The sequence below is a fragment of the Notechis scutatus genome, chromosome 2 (assembly GCF_049901735.1).
Source record: "Notechis scutatus isolate UNSWTSFEM ecotype Mainland chromosome 2, rNotScu1.2, whole genome shotgun sequence".
Taxonomy (NCBI): domain Eukaryota; kingdom Metazoa; phylum Chordata; class Lepidosauria; order Squamata; family Elapidae; genus Notechis; species Notechis scutatus.
The window spans coordinates 210557405-210582420 of NC_142010.1; the positions used below are offsets into that span (position 1 = coordinate 210557405).

The 25016-nt window shown below is 36.3% G+C and overlaps 1 protein-coding gene across 1 annotated transcript; it reads right to left on the reverse strand.

The window, feature by feature from the left end:
* Positions 1–1630: 1630 nt before the first annotated feature.
* CDC42SE2 (CDC42 small effector 2) lies at positions 1631–23649 on the reverse strand. The gene is made up of 4 exons (XM_026673984.2): positions 23347–23649; positions 7577–7678; positions 5736–5850; positions 1631–4039 (listed from the first exon to the last, which is right to left on the reverse strand). The coding sequence occupies exons 1-3, from the start codon at positions 23398–23400 to the stop codon at positions 5752–5754; spliced, it is 255 nt and encodes an 84-aa protein (XP_026529769.1). The 5' UTR covers positions 23401–23649; the 3' UTR covers positions 1631–4039; positions 5736–5751.
* Between the last annotated feature and the right edge of the window lie 1367 nt (positions 23650–25016).

Consider the following 25016-nt stretch of genomic DNA (forward strand, 5'->3'; position numbering starts at 1 on the left):
GGAAGCTATCAGCCTGTGGCACTGCTGAGGTGTTATGGAAGACCAGGATGCTTCAATAGCGGCCTTCAGCTCTTCTGCATTGTTCGGTCTCATGTCTCTCATCTTTCTCTTGGCAATGCCCCATAGATTCTCTATGGGGTTCAGGTCAGGCGAGTTTGCTGGCCAATCAAGCACAGTAATCCCATGGTCATTGAACCAGGTTTTGGTGCTTTTGGCAGTGTGGGCAGGTGCCAAGTCCTGCTGGAAAATGAAGTCAGCATCCCCATAAAGCTCGTCTGTGGAAGGAAGCATGAAGTGCTCCCAAATCTCCTGGCAGACAGCTGTGTTGACCCTGGACTTAATGAAGCACAGTGGACTAACACCAGCAGATGACATGAAAACTTCACACTGGACTTCAAGCATCTTGCAATGTGTACCTCTCCATTCTTCCTCCAGACTCTGGGTCCTTGGTTTCCAAATGTGATGCAAAAGTTGCTCTCATCAGAAAAGAGGACTGGACCACTGAGCAACAGACCGGTTCTGTTTTTCTTTAGCCCAGGTAAGAGGCTTCTGACAGTTTGTTGTTCAGGAACAGCTTGACAAGAGAAATACGACATTTGAAGCCCATGTCCAGGATCCGTCTGTGTGTGGTGGCTCTTGATGCACTGACTCCAGCCTCAGTCCACTCCTTGTGAAAGTCCTCAACACTTTTGAATGGCCTTTTCCTGACAATCCCCTCCAGGCTGCGGTCATCCCTGCTGCTTGTGCACCTTTTTCTTCCACACTTTTCCCTTCCACATAACCTTCTATTAATGTGCTTTGATATAGCACTTTGAGAACATCCAACTTCTTTTGCAATTATCTTTTGAGGCTTTCCCTCCTTATGGAGGGTGTCCATGATGTTTTACTGTACAACTGTCAGGTCAGCAGTCTTTCCCATGATTGTGATTCCTACCGACCAGACTGAGAGACCATTTAAAGGCTCAGGAACCCTTTGCAGATGTTATGGCTTAATTAGCTGATCAGAGTGGGACACTTTGAGCCTAGAATATTGAACCTTTTCACAATATTCTAATTTTCTGAGATTGTGGATTTGAATTGAACAGTGGGGCCAAGTTGGACATTTATTTACGTTTTGGATTTTATTACATTTATGTTACACTCTGGGTCATCACACTAGCTCCCCCATTGACTTTGCTTGTCAGAATGTTGTAAAGTATGATCACATGACCCCGGGACAATGCAACCGTCATAAATGTGAGTTAGTTGTCAAACATCTGCATGTAAATCACATGACCATGGGGATGCTGCAGTGGCATAAGTGTGAAAAATGGTCATAAATCATTTTTTCCAGTGTTGTTCTAACTTTGAATGGTCACTAAGCAAACTGTTGTAAATCGAGGACTATCTGTAAATATTGAGAATTTATGTTCAAGAAACTGACTTACTGTTTATTGAACTTCCTTCCTTTTAAGGGTCACTTAAAAAATGTGTGCCATTTACTGTGTCCACATATGTGAAAAGAGGACAGCTATACAGTTCTCACCTTTACCATACTATCAGTTGAGAAAAATCTGAAACAATGACGTTTTTCAGATCTCTTTGTCCAAGCAAATAGGTACTGATTATGGTAAAGAAATAGGAAAACCAGTAACTGAAAGAAAACATTTATTGAATCAAAGGTCAATATTTTCCTTTTAATATCTACAAGACAACATTGAACTTACATTATTTAAGAATGAACATAATGTACAAAAATGTATGTTTGTTATAAAAATATGTCTCTCTTTTCTGGCGACTGAGCTGAAGATGATGACTATTTTTTTCTTGATCAAAAATTCTTCTCAGAATTCTTTTCTATCAGTTAAGAATAAAGTGAAATTTAGTCTGAAACCCCAGGACAGTCTTCCCCAACCTGATGCTCTCTTTTGAACTACAGTTCCCTTGACTGGTAGCTAATGTTTATGATTTCAGGGATAATGTGCAGTCCAATATATTTAGATAGCTATTACATGGAAAGATATCATAGAGTACTTTGAAGAGCACTTTTGAAAATGTATGCATTTGACATCCTGATCTTGGCAACTACTAAGCTGCCTGTGTATTTGGCCCCAACAATAAAAGGCATCTCCCTGGACTCCCTGAAATGAAAATTTCCCCAACAAAATTATATTTTCACCTGTATTATTTGGCTGCCTGTAACAGGAATGTCTTCTGGACCAAGCCCATAAATATGGATTTTTGTGCAGCAGCAGTCTTCATATATTTTGTTCAACTACTGCTTTGACTCTGATATATTTACATAGATTACTTCCTCAGTGGGTATGGGCTCAAAAGTGGTTGTAGGTAAGGATATTCTACCATTTCCATTGAACAATTGTTAATGATTTCAAAACTGTTAGGGATATTTTTTTTTAATAAAAAGCTGTAAGTATGTTGTTCCCTCATTCTCTAGTCTCCCTTTACAAACTATAAATGGCAGTGGAGAAAGTAGCAATAAGCATTAACTACAAGGCAATGCTACTATATAATCTTTTGTTTCAGGGACAACTGCATGAAGTTCTTGCATGGTCTTGTTTCCCCAAATATGCAGCAAATACTTGTAACGCTAAGAATTTCTCCAATTAGGCTCAGTTACTCTATTTGCCAGTTAAGATATTAAAAAATGATGCATGAGGAAGATTCTAAATGTGTCTTAAAATTATGTTGTTAATACTCAATCAACTGTTTTAATTTAATATGACAAAGGAGGCATGAGTATGGGGAAGACAAAAATAGACCACTTAACAAAATATAAAATAACATCAAAAAATGAACAGTGCAATATTAAAACACAGTTTTCACACTTTGTGAAAGAAACATGCTTTGGAACCTGAGCAAAAGGCTTCTTCACCAATATAGCAAAAAGCCACCCTGTATGTTGTTTTCACTGATATCCATTCCTGCTAGGTTACTATGTTGCTCTTAGCAACTTACATGGGCCCCTAAATATTTAGTATGTGGAAACTGCCAACTATTTAGAGAGTTCAACTAAATTCCAGCTATAATATTGAAGGCAGTTCATCATGCTGCTACTGGTAATGCTGGAACAGCCTAAAATTAAGCACTGAAAAAGAAGAAAGAAAAAGCAGCCAACATAACAATGCCTCTTAACTAGACAAAAGCGCCACCACAATATTTACTTTGTACGTTACCACACTGGTTTACAATCTTGAGGTCAGCTCTTCCAAAATAAATATATTGAACATTTACAACAAAATGTCTTCTGAATGCAGACTCTCTCTTTATTATTTCAAGATGAATTGGATTAAAAATCTAAGACGTATTTCCAAAGCAGCTAAGAGTTACAAGTCCATTTTTCCCTAGAGAGATTGGCATAATCTGGAACCACTGCATTTTTTCCACCAACTTTAGCATCACCCATCTCCAAGAACAAGCATTAAAAATAAAAATAATGTTTTTGGCATCCAACAGGCCACCATATCAAGCAAATTCACATAGCATGCGGTCATACACTCATATACTCCTGATTTCTGACTGTGTGAAATGTTTGTTGTGCTTGCAGGTCCCAGACCTTTAAAAAAAATAGATCTATATCAACAATGACAGACTCAAGATATTAACAGAAACTTGCTTGCTTCTAATTACAAAGAAAGAAGTAATAACAACAATAAAAAGATGAGAATGCTATAATCAAGGGTTTGTAGAGGAAGTACAAAATGAGGGTCAACCCAACACCAAACCTGTCTGTTCAGAATTTAGATTGCTCAAAATATTGTTTTGAAATATTGAGAGTAAAAGTTTTAGAAGCTCAAAAAAAACAAGTCAACCAGTACTATGTCCACAGATGTTTTGGTAGTGAAATGTATGCTTGCCACTTTAAAGGCACAACCAGTCTGATAAATGTCAGCCTCACAACAGAACAGGAATGTCTGAATGGCATAATAATCATAAAGGGTGGATGATGGGCCATGAACTTCTTTTATCATGAGCACAGGAAGCAGTCACCAAGGCATAAAGGAGAGGGACACAGGAACAAAGTATAGAAACTTGCAGGTACCTGTGAAAAATAGAACAAAGAATGAATAAAACAATTTTAAGTAGGGCAGAACTATAGTAGTTGTTGTTCTGTCGCTAAATCATGCCCAACCCTTCATGACCTCCTAGTCCACAACATACCAGGCCTCCCTGTTCCCCACTGTCTCCTGGAGTCTTCCCAAACTCACGTTCATTGCGCCAATGACCCTAACAGTCCTCAAGTTCATCAAGGATAGCTTGGGTTTCCCCTTGTCGTACCATTTGTGACTTATTCCACATTGCAATGATATTATACAATTTCTATTTCCCCGCTCTAAGTAATATATTGAGAATGGATTGGGCAAATAGTTTGCCGAAATGATTATGGTGGCATCCAGAAAAAGCAGAAAGTGGCCAAGTACTAGCAGTACGCAGAGCTAGAGTCCAATACTATGTTATACACATAGTTCAAAAATATTGCTGAATATGGTATTTGTATGTGAAGAAAATTCTAGTTCATTTCTCCAAACAGGGATGTATATACAGAAGCAAATTAAAGACAGAGGAAGACAAGATGAGGACCTCCTTCTTCTTTGTATCCTTGAAGAAACAGTCCCTTTCTCTATACACAGAGAAGAAATGCAGCAGCAAACTTTTCTGAGAAGGGGAGTTAGAGAGACCTGCATCTTGACTTAATTGAACTACATAGGAGTAATCTACAGGCCAGACATCTTCCACCCCCAATATAAAAGAGGAAGAAAGTATATAGGATATTGTCATGGTACATGGTCATGTGATTCTATTATCTGAAAGTATAAAATCTTTGCATTGTCTTTATGCTACCATGTAAGGCAGAAATGGAGAGTACAGATAGTCCTCAACTTACAACCACAATTGAGCTCAAAATTTCTGTTGTTAAGTGAGACATTTGTTAAGTGAGTTTTGCCCCATTTCTTGCCACGGTTACTAAGTGAATCACTGCAGTTGTTGAGTTAGGAGCACAGTTGTTAAATTAATCTGACTTCCCCAGATTGACTTTGCTTGTCAGAAGGTCACAAAAGGGGAATCACGTGACCCCGGGCACTGTGACCGTCATGTCAGTCGCCAAGCATCCTGGATTTTGATCACATGATCATGGGGATGCTGCAGTGAGAAAAATGGCCGAAAGTCAATTTTTTCAGTGATGTTGTAATTTTGAATGGTTACTAAATGAACGGTTGTAAGTCAAGGACTACCTGTATTGAGTGGCTAAGGAGTACAACTTCATCTCCTGACTTGCTAGAAACTGCAGAAATCCATCTGGTGATAATATGTCATTACAGCAGTGAATTTTTTAGCTGCCTTTGCTGCCTTTGGGGAGGGGGTGAATAAAGTGGAAGAGGAGCAAGAACTGCAAGCCAACACCAAAGCAAGTAGCTGAAAGTTTGCTCCTATGATGTAGAAGCCATGGAGGTCTGCAACATGATGCTGTTTTACTACAATGGCCTCCCCCAACTTCCTCCATCGTTAATTTTGATCGTGTGATTTTGGTATGAGAGAAATACTGAAGAAATAAGAAGATCAAATAGCTAATGCTGGTTTTTGATAAATGTATATGTGAATTCAGTACTTAATACGCCAGAATGTATATTGCATATAATTTTGAGATAACAATTATGAATGACTGTGCTGTCCTGTACTGTTGTGTCTCTGGAAGTCAGAAGAGAAAGCTGTTAAAATGTGGACTTTGTAAAACTTACTGGAAAGATGCCCCAGTTATCCTGCCTTTGTATCCACGAGCTGCATTTGAACATTTGCATTCATGCCTCCTCCATAGCCTCCTTTGGACTGCATTTGGTTTTGAATTGAGTTCACCTAAGAAACAAAATCACGATGGTTTTGTTTGTTATAGAAAGTGTGGTCTACTATAATGTGATACTTCTTGAATTCCATAGATCAGTGCAAAATTTGTACAAAGTCAACCATATTACTCATTAATATATACAGCCAAACATGTAAGAAAAGGATACTGCAGAATTCTATGCTTTTCTTTTTCATGTAATTTCAACTTAATAGTTTTGCTGTCCCAAAACTTAATTAGCTCCAAAGTAATGTCTTACTATTGCAATTTCTCTTCTACAGCTTTATCAAACAGCTGCATGCACGTTATTTTATGACTAAAGGTTATTTGCATGCTATTTGTATGAGTGTTTTGTTAAGGGACAGACTGGTGGTTCAACATGCAAGATCATCTGGGTTTTCCTTGTTTCCTTTCTTAACTGTCTATATGTCGGGCACATGTAACGGCGAGGGAGACCTCAAGAACTCAACAAGTGATTTTATTGTACATAAATTTTCTTATATATTTTGTGGGCTAAGATACTGCACAAAAACTTATTGATAGCCACACTGGACATATTTATTTGTTTATTTTTATTTATTATTTTTTTATACGCCACCAATCTGCATGACTTTAAAAGATGGTCCCAGAAGAATGGCTAGATAACTTTTGAATTCATGTACGTAAGTACTGTAATCAAGGAGGGATGATTTAGTATATATATGATTATTGGATGTGTGACCTATCACCAACACCTTATTCCCTGATATTGAAACCAGAGACTATATATATAAACATAAACAACAGATATAGGGCTGTAAAACACTTTCTCTGTTATATCAGACAGACAGCAGTCTACAGATTTCTTAAATCCTAGCATGTTTCCAAGCCCTAAACTATGATTAATGTAATGATATTTTTCTTAAATATGCTAGGCTCCAACTATATACATTTTACTTTATAAATCCCAAATGACATTAATCATACTTTTAAAAATATTGCTAACAAAAAAAGTAAACATTTTAGGGAAGCAAGCAGGTAACTTTTCAAATTCTTCCTTGTGGCAATATTACACGAAAGGAGGTGAGCAAAAGAACTCACTTGCTGTGGCTTGTTTTCAACATACTTATAATGCCATTAAAAATGATGATTGAAATGTATCCTTTTAGGACTTTGCTGTATGTGAAGGCTACTCTACATAGTAGCATACCCTAATTTTGGCATACAAATTTATTATCAGATGTTTTTACAACAATTTTAATACACCACACACAGATGCAGAATTCCTTGGAGTAAGCTCCACTGAACTCAGTGATGTCAACAGAGTAAACAAAAGGAAAAAATTGAAATGCAATTACATCATGGATATATTTTTTAGTTGCCTCTGGAGAAGCATTTCTTGATTAGAAACACATTATTCCTAAATAAATGGATTCCTATACTGCGCTGAAAATTCCTCTCTCCTTTTCTTTATTAATAATTCCTGTCCCATTTGCAAAGGATTTCATTTTTTCCCCTTCTAGATACAGTTATAAATCTAAAAGGTATAATGTTCTAAAACATCCTTTTCCACTGTGAAACCATCTGGATGTAGGAATTTAATACTGATGATTTTCAGAAAGTATGACAAAAGCTATCTGGAAATTATGGAGATTGAAATCTAACATATCTGCATGGCAGCAGGACAGAAATATTATTTCAAAATATAACATTCAAGAATAAGGTCTCTAACCCTGCTGGATTTTTGGCAAATGCACTTACCGAATTCATTCCACTAAAGAGATCTCCTGAACCAACATGAGCAGTATGAACGAAGTTTGTTGGCTCACCAATCATACTCCGATCGATCCGCCGCCGCCTTTTCTGAAAAAGGAGCAAAACACAACTCAATGGTGCCACTCAGAAGGAAACAACATTTAAACTTATGTGTGGGTATTTCCATTAGAGGCTTTGGGTTTGTTATATGTAATTTTTATTCAAAGCACATTTTACATAAGATTGAAAAAAAACTACAGAAACATAAAAAGTAAAAAAAAAAAAAAAGACTGATATTAAAAAAATGAAAGTAAAAGTGAAAGACAACAAAAGGACAGGAAAAGGACAGGAAAAAGAAAGAAATCTATAGAAGCAACCTCTGATCTTCCTTTGCAGCAGTTATAAACATTTCCATCCTTCCAAATTACGTATCATGGTTCTTTTCTTTCCATAAACAACCCTTTTAAATTAATGAATCCCAAAGGCATCAATTCATTTTAATCCGTTTTGGCATAAAGTCCATAAATGGTTTACAGTCTTCTAAATCTTAATTGTTGTTCCTTCTTTAATCAAACATGCTATTGTGCCATTTCTGCAAGCTCTAATATTTTTATGATCCATTTTTCCATTACGGGTATTTTTTTCCAGTTTGGTTCTCACATATAGGAAGGGAATCCAGTTGGGAATGTCAGCTACGGCAGGGGTCTCCAACCTTGTGAACTTTAAGCCTTGGATGACTTCAACTCCCAGAATTCTGAGAGTTGCAGTCCTCCAGGCTTAAAGTTCACAAGGTTGGAGACCCCTGAGCTAGGGAGATTTCAAAAGGATATGTTCTTTTATTTTTCTAAGATAAAGCTGATACTAACCGTACAAGATCAACTTCCTTGAACAGAAACCAGCTTTCTAATTTAAAGGATAGAAGAGAACTAGACATTTTTTTAAAAAAAATTAAGCTTCTCTTCTTCATACTTTTGGCCCCCCAAGAAGTAATTGGTCTCCTAAGAGTTCTTCCTAATATCGAATAAAAAATTTTCCCTTACAAAGCAAAAATTGCAGTCTTAAATAACACAGATGATTTTTTTTTAAAAAAAGTGATTACTAAAAGGAGTTTAAATGTTTTTCCATTACCCTGAAAAGGTTTCTTGACCCCTTCAGCACTATCCCTATAAGCATTTTCTCCATCACATATTTTAAGGAATCAGCATCCTCCTACATATGGTATGCGAGGAGTTGGTAATACCACCTAGAGTTCTGGGGGGAAGTTTACTCATCTCATCAGCAGGATTTCTGCTGTCCAAACACTGCCCTAGTTGAGTCACTGCAAATCAAAGCCACAGCTGAGAATACATCATGGTCTATAGCCCATAAAAGCAAGATCTGTTAAGAATGATCTCAAGCCCACAACAGACATGCCCATGCTATAGACTTTCCACTTTTTCTGAATAACAAACACACCAGGATAGTTGAACCTTTTTCATAAATAGCAAGCATCTTTAAAAATATGCCAAATCTGCAGAAGAAAGTGCTAGCACAAAATCCTAAACAAATGTATGTGCATTCCATTGATTCCAATGAAAATGCAATTCTTACATGCTTAAAAGTACCCAGCCAATACCATTAACCGTTCTGGACTTTGTAATAAAATGTTATCAAGAAATTGCTGATTGTCTATGAATGATCAACTATGATTCCCTATCAACCAAGCCCATACATATATACATACATACATACATATATACATACATACATACATACATACATACGTACGTACATACGGTACATATATACATACATACATTAGCCCATTAAACCCAATGTACTGAGTTCAATTGAAAAAGACAAACATAATAAGCTGACTGGTGAAATTTTTCAGACATCGTTGCTTGCTTCAAATATGTATCTATCAACATCATAATATCAGATGGCTGAAAATAAATATAAAGGCTATATTGTGCAAAATGATCATGTATTTTGTATGAACTGCCTGATTGGGGTTTGTAAATGATTATTATGGCTTAGTACCATGTGTGTTCCAGACTCAGCTGCAACCACAACTGAGTCCCAATTTTCTGTTGCTAAGTAAGGCAGTTGTTAATTGAGCTTTGACACATTTTATAACCTTTCTTGCCAATTGTTTAGTGAATCACTGCAGTTGAAGGTTACAAGATCCTGGGTTACTGCAACTATCATAAATAATGCCAGTTGCCAAGAAGCTGAATTTGAATCGCATGACCACCAAGATGCTGCAATGATCATGTGAAAAATGATTATAAGTCATTTTTTCAGTGCCATTGTAACTTAGCACTGGACCAATAATCAAGAAGTAAACAATACCCTAATCAACAAACTACCAACTCAGGTTCAAGTAACCTAACAATAAACAACAGCCAAATCAAGGAACTACTAAGATCACACCCACCAACACTGACAGAGGAAACCACTAGTATATAAAATGAGAGCAAACACCATACCCTTCTAGTATTGATGATGTTATTTTGTTTGATAGTGAAACATCTGCAAGAAATCAATCAATCTAGAAAGCACCGAGGACCACATAGTTCAATTCTGAGCTACAAATATTCTCTTCCATCAATATATTCAGAAGTATATAAAATGCTGATCAGGAAAGCCAGATGTATACGACACTTGCTCCTTTCCCTCAGAGTCAGCTTTTTGCATTGAATATTAAAATTTTAAAGTATTTTCAACTTTTATTTGTTTGAAAATAAATGGAAATGTCTATTCAATAGGGTTGTAGTGGTATTTTCTGAATGTGAAAGTCATCTTGCCTAATTTTGAGGTTTCTTTCTTCCTTTCTCAAACTTACTAGTAGTAGCCAATGCCAGCAGTCTTCCAATCCTCAGAGGAGACAGGAAAAGGCTGGGAGAACAGAGAGTTTTAGATTCTCCCAGCAGTCTTATCTAGTGTGCCTCATTGGATCTGGCAATTATGACTAATATTATCTTCCAGTAAAAAAAATGAAAGACATGCTATTTTAAAATCGTATTTCCAGTGCAAAATTTTGATGTATTTAAAACATAAATAGGCTGAACATGTTTACTACAAACTAGGTTACATTTCCAGTTTCTTGCTTTGGCAATGTTGGTTCATAATTTCAGTCACAGTACATCTGATAGGGAACAGTTGAGAAAGGCTGCCATATTCAATAACTGTCTTGGTTTCATTTTTTGTGAACAAACTGGAAACTTATTTAGGAAGCTGCTGGTTACAACTTTGAAAAATTGCCTTTGGTCCACCTGGAGAAATTTTGTAGAGACACCAGCCAGGTTTGGTTTCCTTGTAACTCTTGTCCTCTGAGAACAATTGGAGGATTCATTAGGTAAATTATATGGGGCAAAAATGGAAAATAATTAAGCCTTCCACTTTGATCTTTTTTTAAAAAAATTCTCCATGTTTACACCTCCCCTAAACAGTAAAATAAATCGAATCTTTGAAACTGGATGCTCTAGTTTCTATGACAACAGAAAAATTAGCAGAAGTTTCAACACTGCTAAGTACAAAACTTTACACCCACACACAGCATTGCCAGAATATATACAGGCCCCTCATTTGGTTTGATCTTTTCCAAGTATTTGTATTCTCTTTTGCTCCCACACATTTTCCTTTCTACTCCTTGTCACATAAAGATTTTTCAATCCTTTAAAAATTATTTGTGTTCTTATTTTATCATTTCTCTGAAAACTATGTGTATATTCCTAAATAAGCTTAGATTATTTTTTCCATTAGCAATACAGATAGTCCTCGAATTACAGAAATTCATTTATGATGTTCAAAACTACAACTGCACTGAAAAAAGTGACTTATGGCCATTTTTCACACTTATGACCTTTGTAGCAGCCCCATGATAATGTGATCAAAATTCAGATGCTTGGCAACTCATACTTATGACCGTTGCTATGTCCCAAGGTCATGTGATCACCTTTTGCAACCTTTCTGACAAGCAAAGTCAATGAGGAGGTCCAGATTCACTTAAGAACAGAATTGCTAACTTTATCAACTGCAGTGATTCACTTAACAACTGTGTTAAGAAAAGTTGTAAAATGGGGGCCAAACTCACTTCACAAATGTCTCACTTAACAGAAATTTTGGGTCAGTTCATAAGTCAAAGACTACCTGGATAGATGTTTTCACATAACCTTATTCCCACTTTTCGCAGCTTAGATCTGTGAATCCATTCTCTATTTTTCAGTTAAACTTTCAACTTTAATTGGTGACCTTTCACAGCACTTACTTACCTGGTGCAAAAGCAGGATACAGCATTAACTCCATCCACAAGAATTGCCACCAATTGCCACACCCTCACTGGAATATTCAAGCAGGAAACACATTTGGTGGAAATGTGTCACATAGCAATCCTCTTTTCTGTCCTAGGTTTACAATGGATCTTACTTCATAGAATTGCTTTTGTAAATTCAAAAAAAAAAAAAAAAATCTCAAGGAGACTTTCCCTTTTTGTACTGAAACACCCAGTGATAGTAAATATAGGAAGAATATTAATTACAAATCTATTTTGAGTTATATCACACTGACCTTGGTAATTGATGCTGAACAACTGGATCTCAGAAATGGATATTGTTTACCTAAACCACACAATTTCTTTCTTTTCAGCCATCTTAGCAGATTATCATTTTAGCAATCTTTTAAAGTAAATAATGCATCTTCCTAATGTACCATTACGATACGATATATATGTTATTTTACTCATCACATAATACTACTAACATTTCAAAATATTGCAGAGTTTTTGATTACTGTAAAATCTATGCTATGAGACACCAGTAGGTAGCATGGTGGTTTACAGATATTTTGGACTGTAATTCATGTAAACTGTGGCAACTATTCATGTTGGTTGGTGTTCCTGGAAGCATAATTTAAATCTGAAGTTTTCTATCCATGCTATAGCAAATCTTCCCACCCAAATTGATGTTTGTAAAACGGGATCCCCAATGCCTGGGCCACAGCCCACTACCGGGCCTTGAGCCATTCGGAACCGGGCTGCAGAAGAGGTGAGCGATTGTGCACTTGTATCCCCAGAGCAGCGGCTTAGCGTGTGTAAAAGTGCTCCATTTGCACGAGCAGCAGGTGCGGGTGCCTACCACTCAAGCAAATGGAACTGCGCGAACATGGAACCATCCTGTCTCCTCCCCCACTGGTCCACAAGGCCAGAAAGGTTGGAGAACTCAGTGGTAAAAGATACAGATTGGGAACTGCTTAGCATGGAATTATAGTTATTTCTCACCACATCTAGGCTGCTTGTTTACAAAATCCTTAAGTGCTTGCATGGTATTATTCTTCAAAACGGTGTAAAAACTAATAGAATTGAGGGAACCCAATGTTTAAGGATAGAATTTTAAATGCTGCAACTCAAGTTGTTTGAGAGCAATCTCAGGGACCAAATGAGAAATGCTCCAATGTTAGAAAAACAGTCTTGAATGTCTAAATGATTAGAAATGTTACCTTGAAGTAAAACATGGTAATTTATAAATAATTTTGGCTGTTGTTCAATGGCAGCTGTCTCTAAACATGATATAGGTATAGGAGATAGCAAACCCTGTTTTTCACTTGCTGTCCTTCTTGGAAGTAACACAGGAAATATTTGGAGAGAGGTCAACTAACATGATGAAATGTTACAGCTCCATGACAGGATATGTGTCAGTACTTACAATGTGAAGCCCTTCCTATTCAGCTAAATAAATGTCACTTCCAATTGCAAAGGGGAAAAAGAAGCAGAGAACTGGCCTTGCATTCACGGGAAATGTATGGCTAAAATTTAACTCAGAAACTGCCTGTCCATGCTTCTTCTCCATGTGTGCAATACGTTTTTAAAGGGAATCACTTAGCCGATTGTAAAAGTCACTTCTAGATGCACAAATAGAGAGCTGTGGAATGTTACTTCTTGCCCACCTTGTATTACTCACAAACGATCTTGCTGAGCCACATTATTTATCATCTACACAATTCAAGCAGATATAGCATATCAGGGATTCCTATCAGTGTTCACATTTAGGATTTGAAGGCATAATGTGGCTACACTCACAAAATGGATACTATACTCGATATATGATGTATCAAGGAAACCTGGGATAGTACCAGCCAATATTTGATCAGTTTGCCTTCAAATGTTTAGAGATGCATTAGAGTATCAGATTCAGAAAGCCTCACTTTAAGGCCCTTTGCTTTGGACCTCTTTAAATAACTGATCAGTTTAATCTTGTCACTTGATAACATAATAGTAGCATTGCACAGTAGTCACGTTTAACAGGTAAAATACCAAGTAACATTTATTAGAGAATACCCAGATGTCTAATGGGCTTAGATAATACCTATGAAACTTGGATGTTCTCTACAATCATCAGAATACATTATTTTCAGACAGGCAATCATAATCCTATCAATTTTTATTGCAAACTAAGATTTCACAAGTTACTAAGCCCAGAATAAGAAACTCTCTAGAGTTGTTTCATTTGACAAAAGCACTGGGAGGGGAAAAAAAACAACACTTAATTGTGCTGAAGGTTGAAAATGAGCTTTCTGTATGAGATGCAGGTCATACTAGAATTAATTACAAGCTGCTATAAGAAATACATACAGGTAGTTCTTGTTTAGTGATTTTCTTTGACAGTGACCATTTGCAGTTATGATTCTGATGAAAAAAGTAAGCCTGTGATCAATTGTCCCATTTATAACCTTTGCATTTTTCTTTCAGTTACATATTCACCATTATAATTAGTAAGTATACACTGCTCTGTGCCTATCAGATTCCCACCCTTTCACCCTCCTCTACCACCAGTGGAGACATTACTTAAACAGGCTCTCTTCCTGAACTACTTTTCACTACAGTTCAAAGCCTACAAAGTGCTAAAAATGGCTGTTGAATGAACAACAGATAAGTGAAGCTGGGCAAACCAAGGTCTTCAGGTGGCCAGCTATCACAGCCAGACCCATGAACCCATTAGCAGTAGGACTGGTCCCTGAAATCTGGCAATGAAATTTTTTTGTATTTAAAACATTTACTCTTAAGTATCAATGCTTTGAAAGGTTGGAGTTAAGTTGCAGTGTAGTTAAAGGTGTTTTTGTTTCTTGTATGTTAATGTTTTGCTTTTTCATTTACTTAGATGTCAACCAATAAAGGTAGACCTCATGTAATGCCGACTTATTCAGTGACTGTTCAAAGTTGTGATGGTGCTGAATGAGGAGTACTTATTATGGGTCCTTGTAGCTGCAGTCATCGCAACATCTCCACAATCACCATTGTGATTTGGGTGCTTGTTGATTACTCACAATTATGTCAAAGCATCCTGGGGTCATATGATCACATTTGTGATCTTCTCTGCTGGCTTTGATAAGCAAAGTCAATGGGGAAGCCAGCAGGAGGTCACAAATACTGATCATGTAACTGTGGTCTGCGGCTATGGGATTTACCTAACCAGAGCAATGGGGATGACAGAACTGCAAATTGATGTGGTCATGGGACGCTACACTTTGCGACTGTGTTGCTTAGCGCTGGAGTTCTCAGTCCAAATTACATTGATACTAGACTACCTGCATCTTATACTACTTGTATACGTATGCTTCATTAAGGAACTGTTTCCATAAAAGTTATGCATAGAAAGTGGTCATTTTGAGCCTCAGCATATTTTAAGATCCTTTCTGAATATTTCTTTCAGTTGCCTACTTTTATATAAGAAAAAAACAAACAAAGTTAATATGGTTTTAAATAAAAGTTGAATAGAAATGCATTTAATTTTCAACAGTTCTCTAAAAGACTTTTGAAATTAAAATATTTTCTTCTATATATATATATAAAAGAAAAAGTCATATGACTTCTGAGGCAAGGATCATAAATATGTGCCAAATAGCCATCTTATTATTGCAATTAAGTATATTTATGACTATCAAATAACATGGACATTTACTTGCCATTTATGAGTAAATACTGTTTTGCTTCATAAATGTCATCCTTGAACTAGTAAAGTTCTGGGAACTGATCCACAGCCTAGTACACTAATTCTCTATTTGACTGCGGCTCACCTTCACATATGTGTTCTTCATATGTATCAGGAGCCAAATAGAAATCCATTAATTGCATAGTTAGCCTTCTCCCCATTTTTGAGCAGATATAATTACACAGTACAAAAAATAAGCATGTTGGCTACTACATTGGCAGATGTTTTAGATTATGGTTTTCATATGGTACAAATACTATATTTAGCTGAAAACCAAAATTTTCGATGTTAGAGCAGCCAGATACGACAGACTCATTAGGAATTATAAAACACAAAGCTTTATGTAATTATTTAAAATAAGATTGTGTATGTGATTTAAATTATGTATTACAATTTTCCTAATCTTAATCTCAGTCAGATTGTAGATGTAAAGCTGTTGAAAGTTATAGACAGGATAAAGGGAAGCTAGGAGAACCCGATCTGGACTGCAACAGTCCAGATTACCATGAGATAGCAGCAAAGACATACAGGATACTCACCTTCTTTGCAATGATCTTGTGGTAATCCAGTTTTTTGCAGCCATAGGATAAATCATGACAGAGATAGCACCATCTCTTTCATTTTTATCAGCCTGACTTTTCTATGGATAGTTCTCTAAATTTCAGATTGTTGTTTGTAAGAGTTTCCATGTATAACAGATCACAGGTATTCTCTCCTTATGCTCTATTTGTCCATTTGTCCAGGCAAGAAACCTTAACAAAGCCCTCGCTGTTTTCCATAAATGGTTAAACATTTGGTTTCTTTAAACTCCTGTTCTAATAGAAGATAACTGATATTTAACATTTTCCTATAAGAGTCAGAAAATTATAGGAACTGGAAACTGTTTTTTTAGCCCTAATCTATTTTTTAGCCCTTAAATCTTCAAATGCAATTGCTTTTAGGATTTTCAGCTCACAGAAAAAGGAATTTCAGCCTAGTGGAAAAAGATTAAATTTGGAACAAAAATGGTCTGAAATGTGTCTATTGCTTCAGACTTGAGTAATAACACTTGCTGAAACACTTTTCCCTCTCAGCTGATAGAAAATTTACCATACAAGCTGTTGTGGTATAGTTAGCATGTTTCTCACACAACTTTCAATTCCTAAGATTCCTAGAACAATATTGTAAGAAATGTGAAAAGAGTTAATAAAATCTTACAAGTGAAGTTCTCTTGAGTGTGGCCTTTAACATGAAAGGATAAATTTAAGCAACAGCATCACTTAATACTCTGCTATGCTACTCTGCCAAACTGATATATAATTCAGTTATAAACAGAACTTTATTCTTTATTCTTACTTTATTCAGATGAAGTTGCTCAACAATTCAATTCAAGCAGAGCTCAAAAAGCTGAACTAATACAATATATTAAAAATTACTGATATATAGTGAATATTTAATATTTATTCTGTCCCATAATTGGTGTCAACAGATAAATACAAGTCAAGAACTGCAGCATATCTAGGCTATTTTCAAACATTTCTTTGCTCTAGAGGGAATTTGATGTTTCAATTATCAGCTCAACAGGCAAGGAATTCAATTGGTTTAATTCATCAACTAGAAAGGAGTGCAACAGTGTAAGATTTCATCAAAGTGATTAGATATTAGGTATAGACATATAATTTTAACTGGACAACAGGGAGATAAAGGAGGAGCTGGTATCTGTCTAAAAATCCACCCCATCCACCTACACTGGCTATGTGGAACAAAAAGGACAGTTTAGCTTCCTAAGAAAGAAGTATAACACCTACACAATAATTGCATCTGCTCAGACATATTACTTTTGATCCCTGATTGTACCAAAATAGGGAAGTCTTTGATCTGTTTATTTAGAGAAAGCTGAGATATGACAGGGATTAATAAGAAAATATGTCAAGTACCAAATAATGGGAAATGCTCACACATTTTTGCAGTGATTCCTCTGGAGAGAGAGTTAAGCCAAGAGTTAATTGGCTCAACTTCTACAAATTAACAAAAGCCCTATGACAAGGAGGCAATTCCAATAGGTTGCCTTAGTTTCTAGCTCACAACATGTTTGCTGTTGTATTAACTTTTTCCATTTTTTATAAACTCCTTCATAATGCCATGAACTGGATACAATACTCAGTGGATTCTAATCAACACAAAGGACAATAATAATGGTAATAAAATAATAAAAATGAATATACACATTGTTACCAGCGATGCTTATCTAGAACAATTGTAAATTTACCACTTAGGATGAAATGGCATTTTTCACAAACTCTCCCAGAAGCTTTTTAAAACAAAATACCAGGGGAAAGTTGGTTTTTTTCTAACCCACTACCAATTATGCTTTCTATAGAATATAAAATAAGAAAATATCACATTTCTAGACTTTTCTATGTTGAGTATCACTTGCCCTCCTCCTGTTATCCAGGTTTCTCCTCTTTCCTAAGATTTCTCAAATATAATGAAAAGATATTTCTCAAATATATCATCATGTTCTCTTAGTACCCTAAAATGCAATTGGAGCTGCCACTGGAGACTTACTCAACTCATTCAAAATAAACTTGGATTTCTTAACCATGTTTCTATCAATCTCAAGTTTCAATTGTGCCTCTTTTTTATGCTTTTCACAATTGCATGATGAAAGGTATAGACTCAAGAGTAATTCTGTCTTTATTCCCTTTTAGAATTTGAAATCTTCACTTAGCAGATAACCATATTTGCTTTTCCATTTTTATGTACTTGAAAAATACTGTACCTTAAAATGTTGTCTTTATTGTCCTTGCATACTTCATCAAACTCAGTTCATTTTGAGATTTAATCTTTATTACAATCTCAACAATTCCAGACTACCCTTATGTATTCTTCCATAGTGATTTTTTCTCTCTCTAACTTCCTTTATTTTCAGATTTTCACTGAACTTTGTGTAAACACATTAGCTTCTCCTGCTGTCTTTTATTTTTTTTTCTTATTGAATTATTTGCAATTATGCTATTATTATCTTTTTTCAAGAACTCACCGATATTGAGCTTCTTCTCCTATTACCATCTCCAGGCACAGACCATAGTTGTTTTGAGTTTATTCTATCTAGTTTTTCAAACTCCAATATAAATGTACAATGACAGTTTTTTTTTAAAAAAAAAGAGGTAAAGGTTTTCCCTGTCCAGTTGTATCTGACTCTAGGGGGCAGTGCTCATCTTTATTTCTTAGCGGAGGGAGCCAGAGTTGTCTGAAGATCCTTTCCGTGGTCGTACAGATAGCATGACTATACACCAAGGCACAAAGAATGCTGTTACCTTCCCACCAAAGTGGTACTTATTTATCTACTCACTAGGAAATAGAAGTAATTGAAATATTGAGATAAATTGACCATTTAATTAACATTTTTTGATTTTAGGGGGAAAATGACAGTTTTAATGTCCCCTAAAATCAAGAAATATTAAATGGTCAATTTATCTCAATATTTCAGTTACTTCTATTTCCTTCCCTATTGCAGCTAGTCCTCAGCATTGATCGACTGTTCAAAGTTATGAAAGTGCTGAATAAATGTACTTACAACAACAGTCCTTGAAGTTGAACAGTCTCTGTGCAGCACAGATAGTCCTTGAGTTATAACCAAATGGAGCCTGCCCATTATGGTTGTAAATTGTATCATTCATAAGATGAATCACAGTTAAAAAGAGATGTGACTGCATATACAAAGTTCTAATTCCCTGATTATAACTTCCCCTGATCTGAAGAAAATTGTTTAAATAATCAATCCACATCCTTCTTTTTCAGTGTAATTTGAGTGTGCATATTTATAAAGGATGTCGGGAAATGAGCCAGGCTCAAATGTTTAAACATAATGAGAGTAAAACAAACAAACAAAAAAATCCATCGTTTGCAGATTTAAAAAAAAGATGTTTGCAAGTTTGCATGCTTTGCTTTCAGTTTTTTTTTCTAGGTATTGAGAGTGAATTGACGCTAAAAAGGATTAGCATTACCAATGGAAGCTTTTCTCTAATCCTCCAATGTACCGTAATTCCATGAGTTTCTTTCTATTCCAGAATTATTGCTGGTTACCTATCATTTCCTATTATTACATCTTGTGTTACTAACTTTTGCCTCATTGTTCAGGCTTTACGCTCTAACTAGTTTTTTATATATCTCGATAAGTCTGCATGAATTACATAGAACTTTGGAAAACCTTTTGGCTTTTGCTAGCCTAATGGTGTAAAACTAAACTTTCAGTAATTTCTTGTTGGTGTTCGTTATTACAGTTTAGTATTATGGTTCGTCTCACAGTTAACTAGATGTTTAGATGGGATTTGGCATTTTTATTATTTTAAAAACATTGCTAATATTTTGCTTGAAGAACTTGTGCAAAAACATGTCCTCATGACCATTTATAATTTTATAAATTTACCATTTGTTAAACATTCTTTACAAAGGCTTTAAATAATTGAACATCTAAACTACAAAAATGAAACTTTGAAGATTAATACAAGTGAAGACACTGAACTTAACACTTATTTTGTACTTTTAAAATGAAAATGTGAATGTGGAACTCAAACATTTCCAGTGGATTATTTAATGTTGCAAAAGTTTATATTGTGCAACATTAAATAATCCACTGGAAATGTTTGAGTGCATGTCTCTATGAAATTATCAACTGTAATATGAAACAACACAGTTTTAAAAAGACTGCACAATATTTTATATATATATAGATCAGCCCTAACATTTCTAAACTTTCACTTGACTTTTAAGAGGGCATTTACTCCCTACTCAGGCATTCAAAATATGAAATCCTCCCAAAGTTTTCTTATTAAAGTGAGCATCTGGTCACATTTTCAGTTTAAAGAGTGGAGGAGTAGCCTGTCCGGTAATTAATAAAAAATATTCACATTTTAGAAAATATATTGGCATGCCTAAAATTACTTTCTTTGCCAATCGCAGCAGTGCATCTAAACTTTAATTTCAAAAATATTTGAGAAATTATTAAATTAACGCAAAGGTATTTTTTATAGACATTTACTGAATGATTATTTATCTTCTAGATCAATTATCTTACTAGATCTCATTTTACCTTTGCCAGATCCATCCCCCTTCAGGAGCAGAAAGGACCTAATATACAGTTCAAACTTTCAGTGAACCTATTTAATATATCCTCTGATAATCTGTCTTCACCTGACATAGGCCAAATATTCCAACCCAGCTCAGGTTTTCTTTAGGTCAGACAGTTTACTGCTTCATATATTTTTGTTTTCATGCTATCATATTTCAAGGGGGGAAAAAAGGTATTGCTAACTTTTACTACCCATGGAACTTTGGTTACAAGTTCAAGCAGCCTCAGGATTTAGTTCCTCTCTCTATTCAGCTTGAAAGTGACTCATATATTTTGTAAAAATTTGCATAGAATATTTGTGCATCTATTTTACTATACTAGTTAGTCTTACAAAAATGTGTTTGTAACTGAGTGACAGGTTATTTTTTTGACCTTTCCACTAATGAACATGAGAAAAGCTTAATTTAAAAATAGCTTCAAATTGCTTTGGGGGTTCCTCATAATACTCTGACTTTAAAAGCAGTTTTACAGCTTATGTGTAACTTAAAACTTGAGTCATTACCTCAGACTTTTTTGCCTGTTTATTTAACTTAAGTGCTTCTCATCTTTGCTCCTGATAGAGTTCAATCCTTTCAATCACACTGAAAAGATTATTTCAAGGATTATTATCAGGAGACAATAATCTCTTGATTATTTAATCTGAGCCTTCCAGAATGAAGAACAGGATACAAAATTGGAGGGGACTTTGGAGATCTTCTAATCCAACCCCCTGCTCCAGCAGGAAAACCTACACCATTTCAGACAAATGGTTGTCCAATCTCTTCTTAAAAATCTCCAAGATTGGAGCGTCTACAACTTTTGGAGGTAAGTCCTTTCACTGACCAATTGTTCTAATTATCAGGAAATTTCTTCTTAGTTCTCAGTTGGTTCTCTCCTTGATTATTTTCCATCAGTGCTTTTTGTCCTGGCTTCAGGTGCTTCGGGGCAGAGGTCGCCAAACTTTTGGACCTCAGGGACCACCAAACTCATAATTTTAAATCCCAGGGACCATTAACCGGGTCTGTGGGTGTGGTCTAATTTGTGGTTATGGCTTGGTGGTCATGTGACTGGCTGGGCATGGCTTGTATCTAATATTATAAATATTTATATAAATATTGAATTTTTTTATAAAAAAAGAGAAACTTTTACCCAAAATCAGGCAAAGCAGGCAAGCAGGCAGACTGAGTTGCTCACAGAATCAGATTCATTCAGAGATCTATCTGCCATTGGCTAGCGCAGTCTGTCACATAAAATTTGCTTGCAAGCAAACTCACAAAATTAACTCACAACACAACATGTATGTAAATATTGATTTTTTTTTTTTATAAAAAAGACCCAAAATCAGGTAAAGCAGGCAGGCAGATTGAGTTGCTCACAGAATCATTCAGTGATCTGTCTATCTGCCATCAGCTAGCTTGCCGTGAGTCTGCACTGAATAGAACCTTCAGTCCTAAGGGAGGTTCTGCTGTGCTTAAAATGCCTTGTGTGTCCAATCACACTTGGCCAATAAAGTATTCTTTCTTTCTTTCTTTCTTTCTTTCTTTCTTTCTTTCTTTCTTTCTTTCTTTCTTTCTTTCTTTCTGTCTGTCTGTCTGTCTGTCTGTCTGTCTGTCTGTCTGTCATCTAAAAACTAGTTAGAAAGCAAGAAATCCAACCATTTCCTGCTTCCTAGCTAATCTAAAGCTCCCGGCACAGCAGAACATCTGATGGTAGGAAAAAGGAAAAATAGCAATTTAGGAGGCAAGTTTGCTAGGTAAGGAGTGAGTGGGCGGGGAGGGTTCCCGCGGGCCATGTGGGTGGCGCAGTCTTGTGTTTCTGCGCAGCCTGGATTAATTGCTTTGGGGGGATGCTCTGGGGGCGAGATTTCTCTGTGGCCCACCAAAATTTTCTTGGCCCACCGGTTGGCAACCGCTGCTTTGGAGAATAGGTTGACCCCCTTTTCTTTGTGACAGCCCCTTAGATACTGGAACACTGTTAGTCCTTCTTTTTATTAAACTAGACATACCAATCTCTTATAACCATTCATGTTTTGGCCTCCAGTCCTCTAATCAAGGGAATGACAGCACTGAATGAGATTCACTTTCCACTAGATTTGAGATCTGTTTCTTCAGTGTGCTGAGAGATTTCCCTCCAAACACCATCATTCTCATAATTATTCTCCCCAGTGGGGTAGGGAGAGGGCCTGGGCCTTCCAAGTATAGTGGGAGCCCCATGTGCTCTGTTTCACCATGCCCAGGAGGGCTGAGCCCACTCCCCGGTGTTCCATTAGGGACCTGTGCAGTCATTTAATGACTGTGATTGGGTGAGCCAGGATTGTGGCTATTGAATGAGGTAGTTACATAGCATTTTGCTTAATGACTGCTTCATTCAATGACTAACATTCCAGGCTCAGTTGTGGTTGTAAGAGAACACTTCTAACCACATTTACTACTTTTTCAAGTTTAAAGAATACCACAGATACAAAATTATCTTATGAGGTGAAGGGTCAATTGCTGTTCCTTTCATCAGATTTAGCAGTATTTACCATAGAAATGATCAATTAAAGGCATACATCACAAAATGGCTTCAAACTAATTACTCTTATAATTCAATAGGAATATTTTGATCTCTAAAATGATTAAAAACAAAGAAAAGAAATAAAATAAAATAAAATAAAATAAAATAAAATGTAAGGAACATTATTCAACCATGGAAAGTAATCTGAAATCCATACTTACAGGCTGAGGCTGTTCTGCAATACAGCAGTTGAAACACAACCAGAACTCACTCATTTTTTTAACAGTTCAAAGTGCAAATCTCAGGAGCAAGACACAACACTTCAAATCTGAAAGGTATCTTGCCCTAATAATCAGTATGCATGAGGTCCCACAGTAGCTAAATAAAATTCCTTTAAGCTTCTTTGTCTACAAAATGAATTAAGTTGGTGTCCACGTAGCTCTCCTCTTTATCTCTCAAGGTATTGATTGCAGCATCACCAAACCAATAATTTCCTTCATTTATTAGCGTTTTAGTAAAATCCTGGAAGAAAAGCAAAAAAGAGAAAATGAAAGAAATGTAATATGTATTGCTCGTAACACAATGAGAATTTGTTACATAATAGTTTGTGGGTTTTAATTGCTAATCATTCCATATTCTACAAAGTTATATGCTATACAGAACTGAATATAAAATTGCTTTTTCTATAGTAAAACCCATAAGGAATAAATTGCAAATATGCAGAGATTCAGAGCATGTTCCTTCCTTTTCCATACTTCTCAAACACCAAAAAAGCCCACATTAAATATCCCATGTGAACATATTCTGCATATCATAATTTGACACAGTAATAGTCCTCCTGATTCTTTAACAGCAACCTTATTTATTATTTCAGTTAAGTTTTTGTTAGAATATCCTCTATCTCTATAGTATTTGTTTATGTCACTGGCCTGCTAAATAATCCAGGTACATTTAAGTGTATTTAAGCAACCTGGCTGTGTTCTTGCTGACATGCTATTAGACGAACATAAATTGTCTATTGCTACCCTACTGCTGAAAGAAAGGGACTTTTCAAAATATAGTCTATTTTTGAACTGCTACCTTAAAAGGTGATAAGCTCCTATAGTGGAAAAATTGAAGCACACAAGATTCCATCCATACTTTTGTGAGACTGAAGGGATAGTTAATCTCTAACCTAGATTTTTTTTTTAAAGTTAATGAGGCATTCTACTGCTTTTATTTAGTTGCTTGGCATATTCTCCCATATTCTTTTATGCTATGGTCAAAATATATTATAGAAAGCTACACAGTATCAGAATGTATGATTAAAAGTCCCTTAAACTGTTGTGTGGCCAATTTACAATCTCTTGAGCTTTAAATTAGGAAAGTTTATACCCATCGTGATAATACGCAGGAAGCTAATAAAGACTTAGTCAAGCACTGGGGTAAGAGCCCCAACTTTCCCAATGTTTTGTCTTGCGAGCCACCCCCACTTTTTGGAGGCATGCTTTTCAAGAAAAAGTGCTCCGCCGACGTAGTTGTAACCTTGGGGTTTCTGGTATTTTTGATTCCCAACCCCTTCCCCAACACAAGCCACCAAATGTTTAGAGAGGCAGCTCCTTTCTCAGGCTGGCCCTCTCTTTTGTGCGCCCCGGCGTTCGGGACCCAAGGTGGGGATGGACAGCTGCACCTCTCTCTTTGTGTGGTGGGTGGGGGCGCTCTCGGCCGGTTTTTCCGGCGTCCCGTCGGCGCTGGCCGGGAGCGCGGTGGGCTCGCAGGGCAGATCTTTCTCTGCGGGAGGGGAGGGACAAGAGGAGGGACGGGACGGGACAGGGGCGGGAGGAGGGCGCTCGCCTTTCTTCCACCGCCCACCGGACCCTTTTCCCAAGGGGACCCTGGAAAGCAGCTCGGG

Coding starts and splice junctions, on each gene's coding strand:
- CDC42SE2 (XM_026673984.2), bottom strand. CDS start 23,400: ATGAGTGAGTTCTGGTTGTGTTTCAACTGCTGTATTGCAGAACAGCCT. Junction 7,679..23,346: donor TTGCAGAACAGCCTCAGCCT/GTAAGTATGGAT, acceptor CTCCTTTTTCAG/AAAAGGCGGCGGCGGATCGA. Junction 5,851..7,576: donor TCTTTAGTGGAATGAATTCG/GTAAGTGCATTT, acceptor TTTGTTTCTTAG/GTGAACTCAATTCAAAACCA.